General features: G+C 36.9%; 1 protein-coding gene across 2 annotated transcripts in view; it reads right to left on the reverse strand.

Annotated features, from left to right (window-relative positions):
• Positions 1-16,271, reverse strand: part of GPR155 (G protein-coupled receptor 155) — a 46,810-nt gene that overhangs the window by 22,149 nt on the left and 8,390 nt on the right. The window contains exons 3-7 of one of the 2 annotated variants that reach the window (XM_077751201.1): positions 10,810-11,209; positions 8,112-8,277; positions 7,089-7,244; positions 5,056-5,139; positions 4,355-4,472 (exon numbers count right to left, since the gene is read on the reverse strand). In XM_077751201.1, the coding sequence (XP_077607327.1) occupies positions 4,355-4,472; positions 5,056-5,139; positions 7,089-7,244; positions 8,112-8,277; positions 10,810-11,209 (924 nt within the window). The remainder of the gene's footprint in view (positions 1-4,354; positions 4,473-5,055; positions 5,140-7,088; positions 7,245-8,111; positions 8,278-10,809; positions 11,210-16,271) is intronic. The other variant, XM_077751202.1, reaches the window with a different exon arrangement.

Consider the following 16,271-nt stretch of genomic DNA (forward strand, 5'->3'; position numbering starts at 1 on the left):
GCTTTTTTTTTTTTTTTTTTGCTCAGATCTTCTTGTTTTGTACATGAGGATTTTTTTCAAAAGCCCAAATCATTTTATTCTTTTGACTGATGTGCTTGGAATCTAAGTATATTTGTTTAAAAAAATGTAAATGGATACAGAACAAGTCTTAAAAAAAAAAGCACCCCCACTCAGTTGATGCTAAGAAAATATAGGCGATTCTCATACAGGTTCAGGTTTTGGAAAATGACCCAAGTCTAAATGACAGGCCTTGATACAAATATAATGTGAACTTAATACAAAAACAAACGTTTTAAAACTCTTATGTGTACCTTTTACCATCAACCCAATTATTTATACAAGTAAAATTTAATCAACCCTACATGGTTATAGAATCTTAGAACTTCAGAGTTGGAAAGGACCACTTCCATCTATAGCTACGGAAGCAAGAGTTTGCCCACGCCACACAGCCAGCAGAGGGCACAGCAGGACTACAAACCCAGCCTTCTGATCCAAGGTTAAGTCTAACTCTATCAGTTTCTAAACTTCAGACCCATGGACTGCTAGGGTTCTTAAGACATATTTTGTGGGGTCTAGAAGTTTCTATGAGAAACTTTAAGTCTATTGGTATATTTTCATCGATAACCATCTAGATGTCCATCTTACAACCAAAGTACAGTCTCATGATTTCAGAGCTTACATTTGGTTTTACGTTAAGTTTGAGCCAAGTGAAGGCCAAATGATATCACAACACATGGTCCAAGGGAAGTTTTTTGTGGTAGTTTTTGGGGTTTTCTTTTGTATCTGTTTTGTTTGTTTGTTTGTTTGTAATTTGAGAGAGAAAAGCAGTGAGATGAAACCTGGTCATAAATCCAAACATGAAAGTAAAGGCAAGCCACACTGAAAAAAATAAAACCTCTTACCAGAGAAATGAGTTCCATTTTTTACATTTCAAGCTGTGTTTCAGATTAGCAAAACAAGATCCTTTGTCATGTCAATGAATGTTGCTAATTAGAATTTGTAAGTGAGACTCTCATCTGTGAATTTGCTTTGGTTTTAAAGTTGTATATTGGCTGTATATAAGGAATTCAGACTCAGATCCGAGATGGTACAGATTAAGTAACACTATGTTACAATACTACAAATCAACACTGAGGCTCTTGAGAATTATTTTCCTGTATAGAGAACCCACACCTTACTCAAGTTCAAGAGCTACTTTAATACCACTGCTCCTTCCTAAGTACATTTGTATACTCTATAGTTCCAGGTTTTCAAAGTGCCTGGGAAACAAGGTACACAACAGTATGCCAACTGTATCATGGTCGTGAGGGTACTCTTTAAAGTTTTAAAGGTCATCATTCCTGCCTTATGAAAAGACTAATATACAAACAGGCCCAGCCCTGGATCTCTCTTGGGTTTCTGGCAGAAACTGTGAGAGTTGCTGCTGAATCAGTTAATCTCTTGGAGCCTTATTTAACTCATTTGAAAAATAAAGGACTTCAACTAAACTAGTGTTTCCAAACTGTACAAAGGTGAAATTTTTTGACTAGTTTTGTGTTTATTTATTTTTAATTTTTTAAATGTTTATTATATTTGAGAGAGAGAGACAGAGACAGAGTATGAATGGGGGAGGGGCAGAGAAACAGTGAGGCACAATCTGATGTAGGCCCCAGGCTCGGAGCTGTCAGCAAAGAGCCCTACGCAAGGCTCCAACTCATGAACTGTGAGATCATGACGTGGGTCGAAGTCTCACGTTCAACCCGCTGAGTCACGAAGGCGCTCCCTGCTTATTTTAACATGTACTTGAAAAACTAGCACACAAAACCTGGGATTTCATTTTATTTTACTTTTAATTTTTTAAATGTTTATTTATGAGAGAGAAACAGAGTGTGAGCAGGGGAGAGGCAGAGAGAGGGAGATTCCCAAGCAGCCTCCGAGCTGTCAGCACAGGGCCTGATGTGGGGCTTGAACTCACCAACTGCGAGATCATGACCTGAAGCAAAGTCAGACCTTTAACCGACTGAGCCACCCAGGTGCTCCCAAATCTGGGATTTTATTAATATAATGCTCAATTTATTAAAGTAAAAAAAGTGAGTAAATTTTTAGGGACAAATAAAAAAAAGGACAGGTGTCATGCAGATATGGCAAAAATTGTGAAGACAGAGGTGCCTGGGTGCCTTAGTTGGTTAAACATCTGACTCTTGAGTTTGGCTCAAGTCATGATCTCGTGGTTTGTGAGTTCAAGCTTCACATCGGGCTGTGCACTGACAGCGTGGAGCTTGCTTGAGATTCTGTCTCCCTCTCTCTCTGCCCCTTTCCTGCTTGCTCTCTCTCTCTCTCTCAAAAAAATAAACTTAAAAAAATTGTGAAGACGGTATGCAAATGAATGAAATTGGAAATGTTGAAAAAATGATTTAAAATAACACTTTAGGTTTAAAATTCTGCTATAGCATAATAATATCAAGGTTAAAGGGCACCTTCATTGGGATCCAGAATTCAGAACAAGGTCTCTCGATAGATTCTGGCATGCATGCTTAAATAGGATTTCAAGGACACTTGGATATTTTTGATATATTGATCTATTTGCTGCTCTCCTATTCACATGATAAATTTAGTGTTAATAAACCTAAGTATTAGAGATCAAGTTGGTTCGTCTGTATTTGGAAATAGAAATCTTTAGGCTCTTCTGTTTGACAACTCATGAAAACTCTGACGCTATGCAAGATGTCATCAGCTGGATCCCAAGACTTGACCTGACTGCTCACGTGCTTGTACTTACCCACCTTTGTCTCACATTTTTCCTTAAACTCTTCTTTCCAACTTATCTCTCAACTCAGGCAAAGGATCCCACAGGCATAACATCCCATGATGCAAACTGAAACTACCGCTCAAGCCATAATGACTGCTCGGAGGAAGGGCTCTCGTGACCCACACCACCCAGACAAGTTTGAGTGAAACCCCTGACTCGCACCTGCACAGACAGACCATGGAGTGATCTCTGGGATAATCAACAATTACCTTCACCTCATCATAACACTAAACTCTCCACCCAAGAAGGAGCACAGCCTCATTTACATAACACACAACATATGTACAGCCATGTCTCCTGAAGGTTCATGTGTGACCATGTGCCTGCCTCTACATACAGTGACAAGGCTTTCCTACCTAAATATTCATCCTAGCCCTAAATAAAAGGAGCCCACTCACGCTTGCAGGGAGTCACAGCTTTGGAAGTTATGATCTCCTTATTTGTTGCAAATAAAATTTCCTTTGTGTGACTACTCATTTGGTGTAGTTTCTCTCTGTGACTCACCAAGGAGCGAACTCACCTTGGTTTGGTTACAGATAGACTGCCTTCAAAAATCACATACCTTCTCCTGTTAGCACTGAATTTTTTATTCTGTAATTCCTCATCACATTGTTGCTTCACTTCAAAAGGCTACTGACTTGGAAGGGCCCTGCTTTTGATCTTGAAGGCATGGAATCAAAGGTCTGTCCCTCGAAGCCACTTCCTGACACCTGCCTCCTAACAGTGGCCATAACCAGCCCTACCAACCTGCCATTGTCCTCTTATGTGCCATTTTCTAGGTTCACGTCTTTGGTATGAATACAATACAGCCAGACAGAATGTTTCACAAATATACCAGAATGTATGCATCCAAATAAATATTATATTCGTCAAAATGACAATATGCTAAAATATTTCAATATCTTTTTTGGAGCTAGTTGAAATGAGAAATAGTCTTTCTTACTGGGAACTCTTGTATTTCCATCCCCTTATATTCCTTACTTTCCTTGTTCTCATATAGCCACTTTTCCCTCTATTTAATAATATAGTTCCAGTTGTTGACTGCCTAATATGTACCAGGCACAAATACCCATAACTCATTTAATTCTCAGAGTAACTCTTGGAGGTGTGATAACCTAGTCTCACAGATGAGAAAACGGAGATTGTAAAATTTAAGTCATTTGCTGAAGGCAGAGCCAGAATTTTTCACTTGGTTCAGTTGGACTCTAATAGTGATCTCTGGGACATACCTCACATGCCTCCTACTTCTCTGCCATTCCCTCCCTCCTGTCTTCACTTGCCTCCAGTACCTGATCTCTTGGTGTTTCCCAAGGGGAGCTGTGCTGACTGTGGCCAAGAGCCAAAGATCCTGAAGAAAAAGACCACGTGACTGGAAACCCCCTGAAGCCAGTCAGGAATACAATACATCAGGAAACGGAGCTCTGCGTTGCTGACTGCCTGTGCTAGTGACAGTAGCGGCCTGCTAGAATGCCTTAATCCAATTCTGCTAGACTTCCAATAGATCAGATCTCAGCTGAGACCTTCTAATGACGGAAAACTTAAATTTTCATTCATGATCCAACTTACCTGTCCACAGATAGGTGCTATAGAGGGAGCTGTACAATAGAACAAACACCAGAATTTGTCCCACAAAATTTTTTTCTTTAACAAAATTCCATATCATCATTCCAGCACAGACAATAGACTGAAGAAAAAAATTAAGAACAAAGTCAGTCATATTCATATAAGTCATCCAAAAGTTTTTATTCACAGCAAATCTAATTATACATTTTAAAGGACTGCTGAATAGTTATCATGCTAGCTATATTAAAGCTTCAAGTTTTATGATAAAACCCCTTGTTATACAGCCTTTAACAATATACATATTCAATTGAAAGAGACAACATTCTAAATACTAACCTTATAATTAATAATGACTTACATAAAAAACGCTAAACTTTTTTCCATTATAATTTGAGACATGCAAAAATTTGACTAGAAGAATGAGATTGTGATTGAATTCAATCTTTAATGATTCAATTATTTCTATTAAAAATGCAAAACTATCATTGCCTGCCATTATTAGCCTCAGTGTATACAGTTCAAGACCTATTGTGGTATATAATAAATTAGGCATGAATTAATTATAATCAAGTTGTAACTGACTGCATTTGGTAAAAAATACTTTCAATTTTATAACTGGAAAAACCCAGCAACATAATTTTGTCCTCTACAGTAGAATAATCGATGAAAAAAGCATAATTCCAAATATCTATAGGTTTACTAACCTGAGCGATGAGTAAATTAGTTGTAAGCATATGAGGGAGCTGTTTATATTTCTTACTCAAAAGAAGAATAGCCAGAGACCAGATCTTAAAGACAAAATGTTCAAAAGTTATTCAGGTTTTTTAAACCTTTATAACTCCTTATCAATAACTCATTGATTAGCTTTTTTCTGAGAGACTGTACACTCATGTGCATAAACAGGGGAGGGGAAAGGGATGGGCGGAGAGTGAATCTTAAGCAGTCTCCATACCTAGTGCAGAGCCTCATGCGGCGTTCAAGCTCACCACCATAAGATCATGACCTGAGCCAAAATCAAGAGTTGGACGCTTAACTGACTGAGCCACCCAGATGCCCCTTATTAGCTTCTTTAAAGGATTCTCTTTATCTTTGTTCAGAAGGAAATTCCAAAATCTTACTTTCTTTAATCTGCCTAGTTCCCAAAAGAATATTAAGGTAAATTACTATATCCCCATGCTATATAAACAGCATGGAGATATAACAACATAGATGGACCTAGAGTGGATTATGCTAAGCAAAATAAGTCAGAGAAACATAAATAGTGTATGATTTCACTTCTATGTGGAATCCCCAAAACAAAGCAAATGAACAAACAAAACAAAACAGAAACAGACTCATAGATACAGGAAACTGTTGGCCATCAGAAGGGGGAGGAGTTGAATGGCAGGTGACACAAGTCAGGGGGACTGAAAAGTACAATTTTCCAGTTATAAAATAAATATGTCCTGGAGATTTAATGTGCAGCATAGGAAACATAGTCAATAACATAATAACTTTGAATAGTGACAAATGGTAACTAGACTTAATCATGGTGATCATTTCATAATGTTTAAAAATATCAAATTGCTATGATGTACTCCTGAAACTTGTAATTACATGTCATTTATACTTTGGGGAAAAAAAGCATGGAGCTCTCTTATCATAATTAACTGTTCAAAAATGACAGGGTCTTTAGGAACTAATGCCTTGACCAGGGCCATGTCCTAATTTCACCTAGTTTTGGTGGCTGGGGTAGGACACAGGCTCATAGCCAACTACTCAGGAAAAGATCTTTCGTGGAATGCAGTTACAATGCATTATTCTAAGCTTTCCTCTTTTGATTCCACCATATTGGCTCATGAAATATCTAAATTCCAGTAGTCTTACTTGAAACAACACCCATGTCCCACCTTAAGATGAACTGTCTTGCATTCCTCATATTTAAAAGGACTGGATTTCTATTCTCCCTCTAAAGTGGCCAGCTAAGTATGCTGCTTAATTTCCTTCTTTCTTCTCCCCTCAATTCAATCAACATTTATATCATCTCCGCCCCAGTCCTCTTATCAAAGGGCACAGATTTTAACAAGATGTAACAGAACTGAAGTTTCCTAAAAATTACATCAATCACACATTTATTTGTTGTCAGTACACATGTTCATTCCTACCTCCTTTTCCTTAACAGTAAAAGTTGTTTTTTTTTTTTCAACCAGAATGCTGCTTGAATTCCATAGGCAACATGAACTACAGAATACTCTAGTTGTCAAATGTTTAAGTATTTAATTTGAAGTAGATTTATCCATGAAACTTCATTAACAATATATGGATGGATAGATGATCCCTTCCAACCCTGATTCTACAATAGCTAGTATTTATATCGTGATTTGCCATTTGTAGAGGCTTTTCACATATATTGTCTCATGCAATCCTTAAAAGAACCCATGGAAATAGGTAAAATTAGTATCTCTAGCTCACAGTTGAGAAAACTGAAGTTTAGAGACACACAGCTAGTTTTTGATAGGGCATAATCCAAATCCAGGTCTGACTAAATCTCATGCCTTGTCTTCTGTGTGCCTCTAATTCTCAAAACGAAAGACGCAACTCAGAAGGCTGATATGTACATTTTAAGGGTAGGCTTAGCTTTTTCTATTGCTTAAGAGATTTTTTAAAATACATTTTTAAATCCCTAACTTTCTGTTACCAAGCTATTCTCAAACTCATTCTGTGGTTTTCATTCATTTTTACACTAAGACATACTTACCAAGGAGACAAGGCTGATAATACTTATATCAAAACTAACATTCTGGATGGCATATGCCAATGGCTTAGGGTCCATAGTGGGAAAGGTTAGTAACCAGGCAGAAACATACATGATTGGTGCAGACACAAATGTGCTTATGACCATCCCTGAGGTTATCTGCAAAAAATGAAATCAAATTGAGGAAAGGGTCACAGTCTCAATAAACAATTACTCTAAACTTTAAATAGCCACACCACACTAAGGCATTCTAAAATACAAGCAAAAGTCAGTAAAAAGCATATTCTCTAATACTGAATTCCTCTTTCTGAGGGTCCTTAAAAGAAAACACAGTTAAGTTCCTTTGTCTCTTCCAGCCTGTGCTCAATTAATATTTGTACATAACCAACACTAGACATCCCATGCTGATGGTAATCTTCTAGGTTCTAGAAAGTAAACCATATTAATGATCTAATTAAACTGATACCAGTTTCCTTCCACACTATTTCATAAAATACAGGGCAATAAAATAGAAAAAAAAAACTACCATGCAGATTAAATAATGCAAGTAGCCTTTGTTAAATAATTTGGTTACTTTGCTGTATTTCAAAAACATTTAGTGTAATACTATAAGTAACATGTACAATATGCTTAGACAAGGTTAATAATATGATATTAATTAATTTTAGCTATTTACTGAGATTGATTATGTGCTGTTTTACATCTGCTGGTTGAATTATCAATGAATGAAGCTTTTTTTTTTTTTACCCCAAATTTCAAAAGTTACCATTCTGTAAATAATCTTTAGGCTTCAGGATAAGTACAACAATGAGATATTTGAAATTTAAAAAGACTAATAAAAAAATACAGCTGAGAAGACCCTGGATTAAATAACGATTATTACATAATATTACACGATGCCTCCTTATTTACAGTGAAGTAGCTTACACGTATCAAATTCTTATAAAAGAATGCTGATTTCTGCATTTTAAAAATTCATTTTTCTCCTAACCGGACAAGCACACCTAGAGAGTAGTGTATACATACAATCTCGACTTCCATGTTGAACTGTGTTGCAAAGATAGCCACGCCTGGCGCTACAGGAAAGACACCATACAAAAATGCATAATTTGATAAACTTGTATGGTTCACTACACTGTCACCCTTGTCCAAGAGTTCCACCATTTCTCTGCACAGAAGTGGCAGCACCAGGCTGAAAAAAACAAAAAATGGGTCATTCACTTGATATCAAAGCATGCTGGTCCCCAATGGGGAGACTGTTCTAGTGAACTTGGCATTAGGATATTCTTCTGCCCCGAAGGTGCATCTATTTGCATGCACATATTCTCTGCATGCCTACTTGTGAACATTTTGAAATAATCAAGAATTCAACTTGGAGCCATTTAAGTGTAATAATATTCTTTTTTTAAAAGCTTATTTATTAATTTTGAAAGAGAGTGAGCGAGAGAGCACAAGGGGGTGATGGGCAGAGAGAGAAAGAGAGAGAGAGAGAGAGAATCCCAAGCAGGCTCTATGCTGTTAGTACAGAGCCCCAATGTGGAGCTTTAACTCACTAGCCATGAGATCATGGTCCAGAGCCAAAGTTGGACACTTAAATGACTGAGCCACCCAGGAGTCCTATTTATTTTTTTAAGAGAGAAAGAGAGAGAGAGATTGCACAAGCCATGGAGGGGGCAGAGGGCCAAAGAGAGTCTTCTTCTTTTTTTTTTTTTTAAGTTTTTACATTTATTTTTGAGAGAGAGAGAGTGCATGTGCACATGGGGGAGGAGCAGGCACAGAGAGAGGAAGAGAGAGGATCCCAAGCAGGTTCAGTGCTATCAGTGCAGAGCCAGACACAGGGCTCGAACTTGAGAACTATGAGATCATGACCTAAGCTGAAATCAAGAGTCAGATGCCCAACCAACTGAGCCACCCAGGTGCCCTGAGAGAGAATCTTAAATAAGCTCCATGCTGTCAGCACAGTGACTGAATGTGGGGCTCCATTCATCTAACCACCAACTGTGAAATCATAACCTGAGCTGAAATCAAGAGTCAGATGTTTGGGGAGGCTGGGTGGCTGAGCTGGTTAAGTGTCCTACTCTTGATTTTGGCTCTGGTCATGATCTCGCAGTTCACTGGATTGGGCCCTGAGTCAAGCTCAGTGCTGACAGCTCAGAGTCCGCTTGGAATTCTCTCTCTGTCTTTCTGTCCCTCCTCTGCTTACTCACACATGCTCTCTCTCTCAAAATAAATGAATAAACATTAAAAAAAAAAAAACCCAACGATTTGGACACTTAATCAACTGAGCCACCCAGATGCCCCTAAGTGTAACAACATTCTAAAAGTACTTTCAGGGCACCTGGGTGGCTCAGTCGTTAAGCATCTGACTTCTGCTCAGGTAATGATCTTACTGTTCCCCATTCATGAGTTTGAGCCCAGAGCCTGGAGCCTGTTTCAGATTCTGTGTCTCCCTCTCTCTCTGCCCCTCCCTAACTCATGCTCTGTCTCTCTCGGTCTCAAAAATAAAATAAAAACATTAAAAAGTTTTAATAAAAAAATAAAAATACTTTCAACATCAGGGATTAGGAGGAGAAAACTCAGTTTTTGTTCTACAAATAATTTTCTTACAAAAAATGTGTAAAAGTTGTAACTGTAGCTGCTGTTTCTTGTTTTCTTTACTAATAAGTTGAAATGTTAAAAGAAAAAAAAAGGATCTATACTCTGAGTATACTTTTTTTCAAGAAAATTACTAAACTTCTTATTGGAAAAAAGCCCTGGTCTTTATTATGATTTGGGGTTTAAAAAATCTTTTTTTAAGCTTATTTATTTTGAGAGAGAGAGAGAGAGAGAGTGCATCCCAAGCAGGCTACACATGGTCATTTTTAAAAATTAGAATATTTAAACTCTAAGTTGACAACACTATTATCATTAGAACCATATTTATTACTGTGGCAATACTAATTAATTCATTATTTCCAAGAAGCATAATACCACACCAAAAATAATTTTCAAAAGTTATATTCATTTTAATTATTTTGAAAATATAGATGCTATTTCACATTGCACTGCTCTTGTGAATTTCACTATACAAGAGTTGATTTCAATAGTTCAGTACGCTCCAAATGTCTCGGGGTAGTGTCACAGTAAAATTATGTCACCCACACCACAAAGAAGTATAACTCCATGGCTAATGAGCTAAGTAAGCTGAAGAACTATTGACTAAGAAACTGATTAAAAAAACTTAATTTGATAGGCCAGGATCAGATGGTTGATAATAATCATTTGTACTGACTTAGCTCTATTTAGAAAGTTCAACTACCCACAGAATTATAGAATATTTCCCCCAAATTCATGAACAAAAGCTTATGTTCAAAATTACTGTTTTTGTCACGGGTAATAGGGTTTTAAAAGATTTAGAAAACTCAGAAATCCTGTAAAATTCCTTTAAAAATATGATCAACTGGGACATTAGTAGATATTAAGTTAAGTTATATAAAAGTTAAAGAGAAACCAATAGTCTTCATCTTCTGTCAGGAAAATGGAAAGAATAATCTACAAAGAATAAGGAAATAACTTTCCACAATATGCCAACATCACATTTTCCTTTAAATCACAACTACTTAGTTAGGAGGGATTATTACTATCAGGTTATTTAAAGGAGAAAATAGTCATAGACACATCTACTGAGTTGGCTAAATAGGGCTTTCACAAAGGACAATCCCCACATTAAGTAAGTGAAACTTACAGTTTAGCTGTGATGAGAAGAATTAGTACAATAAATGCTGACTTCTTCAGTTTCTTTATTTTTCCCACCATTGTAAGACCAAGATAAAATAGAGCCGATCCAGAAAAAGAGTTTGCAAGTCCATCTAGAAAATTTTCCATATACACGGGCACCTTTTGATCAAGAATAAAATTGAAGGCAATGCCAATGAAAACCATAAATACTATTGGGTTCTGTAAAACACGCAGAAGTCCAAGTCCTATAATTTTCACTTTGTTTTGAGAAGCATTTTGAGTGTCTTTCCACTTCTGGATTTCACAGAAGATAAACCCTATAGGGTTTAACATCATAAGAGATATTGGTGCCACCAGGTAAATGTACTGGAGATATTCTGGGTATGTAGCTTGATATAAAGCTTCAACTGCAAAACATGAATTAAGGTTGCTTTAAAAATGAGTACCACAGAAATGCATTAATAAATTATGCATATAGTGTTTTCCATGATTAATTATAACATATTGTAAATTAATCTAAATAGTGCACAATGATCTCATTAGTCTACTTTGGAAAAGTAAAATTTAATAATAAAGCTTAAAAGGAAGAAAAACACACTACATTAAATATTTAGCTTATAAAATGATAATCAACTTTAAAAAATTATTAGTGAAACCCACTAATTGAGGCTGAGTGTAGTCTCAATAAAAGGACAGAATTGTAGAATTATTAAAAGAAAAAGGAAGAAATGAAACATTTAAGTAGTAAGAGCAACAAGGTACTTTGGTTCTCTTGAAGCCAGCCTACAGAGGGTTGGGGAGAGAGGAGGAGACTACAAACAAAAATATGAACAATGAAAAGATAGCGTTCAAGTTATAGTGGAAAAGAGGTAAAGATGGCTCTCAGATAAAATGTTGAGGAGTCAGGGACTGGAAGTCTCGATGAAGTCCAAGTATGACAAGCAGTTGGAAGATTAGGAGTTCAGAGTAAGTCAGATTGTGAGCTACTGAACTTAGTATTTCCCAGAAGACTAGGTCCTGGATGTGGCGTGGGAATTGGTGGCTGAAAGGGAGTAAACACCACTGGAGATGACGAAGTCAGGGAACTGAAAGGGCAGAGAATTTAATGGTATTCACATGGATGCTAAAGTCAAAGAGGACAATGGCAAAATTTGGGAGTCGAGAGGATGACAATGAGCCAGATATTAAAGTCTTCACTAAATGAGGAGGAGTGATCAGAATGAGGTCAGCAGATGACAGCATGAGGATGAATGGTCTAGGCAGGCAGCACAAACCCCAAAGCAGCAGTTCTTGCAAAAGAGCAGAGAATAATGGCCTGGCAGAGGTACAAGGCGGCTATGAGAATGCCAGTTCTGCCTACTATTGCTCATGTAGGATACAGGCAAAGAGAAAATAAGTGGCCTCCATTTGAGAGTAATAAGAAGGAATGAATGCCTTTAGGAAGACCCACTGAAGATGTTGAAGAATTATGAATGAAAAGGTGATCTAAGGAATGTTTGGGAGGGGAATACAGTAGAGTCACATCAGTACACAATTTAATGAACACAAATTCAACTATACTCTCTTAGGAAAACAAAAGCTTCATTCCCCCCACCCCCATCAAACATGTTCCCAAATGCAAACTAATCACTTCCTTGTTCATTGATGAACAACGTTAGAGAAAAATCTGGCTGTGTCAGACTTAATGAGAAATGGTACAATATATACAAAGCATGTGTGCTGTATTTTGTGGGTGACTTAAGGGATTTTTTCAAGGGTAGGACTATGCATGACTTTAGAACCTAACCAGTGCATAAAATGAATCTCCTTGAAAGGGGGTAGGTGGGTTGGATCAGACTTCTAGCATGAAGTTTGGTGGTGGACATGAGGGTTGGTGGTCTGTTTTGGGGGTGATCAGAACAACATAGAGCCTTAAATAAGCAACCTGGTCTCCAGGTACAGTTTTGGCAATGAGTTCTGAAATTCAACCTAACACATACAAAGGTTGATTCATAAATGATTGGAGTTTGAGAAAGAAAGATTAAAAAAAAAAAAGAACAGCCACAATCACTTGCAAAGACAGAGGCAATCATGTGCAAACCTGTAAAAGATTAGACTTCTCAATTTACATTAAGATATAGTTTCACAGGTAGGAAAATATATTTGTTTACTTACTCAAAATACATAAGTGCAGTTAATGTCATGCACCTTTCCTGTTAAAGTTACATAACTAGATTGTATAACCTTTAGAAGTTTACCTGGTTTTCATGAGCTAAAACCTACTTTTTTGTAGGATTCTATTCCCTTTCTTTTCAGCTAAGCACGTACAGAGGTCTATAATACCTCTGAAATGAAGCAGTGGCTAAGCAAAACATTTGATTACATAAAATTTCACAAATTCTTTCCACTAATTTCCAAATTAGATACATGAGTTCCACCTATATCTCTTAGTGGTGTTCTTTCACATTTCATAAGGTTTCATATTTTGAGTAAAAGAAAAGCATCACTCTTGATAACTATTTCTAGACAGCTATACTTCTACTTAGATATTCCATCTCTAAGAGAAAGCTTCCATACCTGCTAACCACTCAATTGTTAAAATAGAGAGCATATTTTGAAAAAGCCTGTGGTTTCAGAGTACAAGAATTTTCCCAAGTGGCCCCAATAAAATGCACAAAGTGTTCCCTTTGACAACTTTTACCACACAGAACCCCTTAAGTTAAGGCCTTTTTCCAGAAACTTACCATTCCCAGCACACTAGCACTTAATCACCATCTGATAATGGACTTTATATTGTTTTACAAACCCCATGCAGGGGCACATGGGTGGCTCAGTCGGTTAGGTGTCTGACTCTTGATTTCAGCTCAGGTCATGATCTCATGGTTCTTGAGTTCAAGCCCTGCATTGGGCTCTGTGCTGGGAGTATAGAGCCTGCTTGGGATTCTCTCTCCTGTCTCTCTGACCCTCCCCTGCTCATACTCTCTTGTTCTCTCCCTCTCTCTCAAAATAAATAAATGAACATTAACAAAAATAAAAACTCAAAGCTCAATGTGAATTTGAGCAGCAGCCTTTCCTTATCTACGGCTGAGCAATGACCAAGTACTTTCTTCTTCGGTAGGATCTTTTGTATTTTCTCCTCTTGAACCACTAGTCAAAAATCTCAAAGTTGGATTAATGTTTATCAACTTATATTCTTTTGGTTCTTCCTGACCACTCCCTTGATTCATTTTACTTACTGCTGACAGGATCATCTAAATCTTACCTTTCAAAATTTATGATTTTCCCACAGTGCTCACCTCCCACAGAACAGCTCTGAAGCCTTTCTGTTGGCATTTACAGTCCAGTCTCCACAAGTGTGGTGCCTTCCTCAGGCAGTTCATCACTCACTATTCTTTCATGTGAAGCCTCCACCAGTGTTTAATATCACAATTTTCCCGGACAAACACCAGGTTCATAATTACGAGTTCTACATGCTGATCATCATTCCCCAACTTCTTAAAACCTCTCCTTCCTCACCTAAATCCTGCCTATAGTTTGAGGGCCTGTCTCAGGTACCAATGCTTCCCCTCTAGGTCTTCAGTCTATGTCATGGGTCTCCTCTCTGGATGGCTCTGGAACCTTGTTTCATGTAAGTTGTTTCTCACCACATTCTATGTTCCCTGAAGGCACATTGTCATAACTCCCAGTCCCCAGTGCAGTGCTGAACACATCTGAAAATATTTGTTGAATGGAATTAACATATCAATGAATGTCCAAGTTTTCAAAGTAAAAATGTATTCTGTAGGGGCACCTGGGTAGCTCAGTCAGTTGAGTATCTGACTCTTGATTTCAGCTCAGGTCATGGTCTCATGGTTCATGAGATCGAGCTCCGTGTTGGGCTCTGCGTTGACAGCTCAGAGCCTGTTTGGGATTCTCCCTCTCCCTCTCTCTGTTCCTTCCTTGCTTGTGCTCGCTCTCTCCCTCTCTCTCTCAAAATAAATTTTTAAAAAAATGTATTTTGTAACACACAGCAATTTATATCTAACTGTTATCTCTCAAACCTGTTTCTTTTTGTACATAGGTTTTTTTTTCTTATTCTGAGTATTTATAAGGCAGATTACTATTATTTTAAGCCAGTTGAACAGGTATATGAAGGCAAAAAAGGTAAAATTTGGTGGGAGAGCAAAAAATTGGGAATGAATAAATAATTGCTAAATTACAAGAATAGGGTTCAACATGGAAATTTCAGTTCAATCTGTCATTCATTTGCATAATTAAAGTTATACATTTATCTATGAATTGGCACTGCTTTTGTTGCCAATTGAAAGATGGTTTTTCAAATCTGAAAAACATACGAAAGCAGTGACCTATACTAACAAATTAGATTTATAATGATTGTATCACCTATTAAGTTCTAATTAATTAATACCTACAAGTAAGGCTCTTGGGGGCAGGAAAGAATCCCACTATGAGGAACTAAGAGACAAAATTAGCCACCCACTGTGTCTCCTATTTTGATTCCTGCCAGGTTTCAATCCCTAGCAAATAACACTAAGACCCGGACAAGATCATTCTATTATTTAATGGCATATAGTTAAATGCTTCATTTCCTTTCTGTTTACAGCTCAAGCACTAGAGCATAATTATGATTAGTTGGGGTACTTATGCTATCAGCATTGTTTGAAGAATAAATTATAGGACTTAACTATGCCTTATTAGTATCCTTTAATGACAGAGGTAGGGAACCATTCTGATTTGCTGAAATCAACATTTCACCTTGGTAGATTCTTGATTTCTTCTCAGACTCATATTTCTTAAAGTACTTTTGAAAAGAATTGTTCTAAAAAAAGGCAAGCTTCTCTTTCAGTCTGTTAAATGTACTGTAGCATTGTCACTTGAATATAGATAAATCCTATCTATATATAAAAATATATAAATAATAAATAATATTTATATATTATATATTATATTATATATACAGAAAAAGGAAACATGACTATCCTTAACTTTCTTACATTAACTTATCTGCCTTCTCTTGAGTCACTTATAAATTGGACTGATATTGTGGAAGAAAAGCAGTCTTTAAAAGGACATTTTTTAAAATCTATGATGCTTATCTGTTAACAAGAGAGTGGGAATTCCTGGGGGACACCACATAACAAACAGAAAGGAAGGGTCTTCTCTCTAGAGACACAGTCTTCTTTGTTTATCCTGAAAAGGACCAGAAGGCAGACAGGCAGGAAGCATTAATAAATAAGCCCATCAGAGCACATACACAGCCCTACAGTTCTGTACCGCACCTTCCAATCTGCAGATCCATGAGAAACACTTTTGTGTATACTGTTGGTTTCCGGAAAGGTATTGTTTACAATACAATGTTACGAGAGCTCTTATATTATTTGTAATTTAATTTTTTTAGTGTTTTATTTATTTATTTGTAATTTAAAAACAAAAAAATTAGAACTCAAAATTCAGAAGGATAATTATCAGGAAAACTGGACTAGCACACTT

Source organism: Crocuta crocuta, unplaced genomic scaffold (assembly GCF_008692635.1).
Source record: "Crocuta crocuta isolate KB4526 unplaced genomic scaffold, BGI_CrCroc_1.0 scaffold219, whole genome shotgun sequence".
Classification (NCBI taxonomy): Eukaryota; Metazoa; Chordata; class Mammalia; order Carnivora; family Hyaenidae; genus Crocuta; species Crocuta crocuta.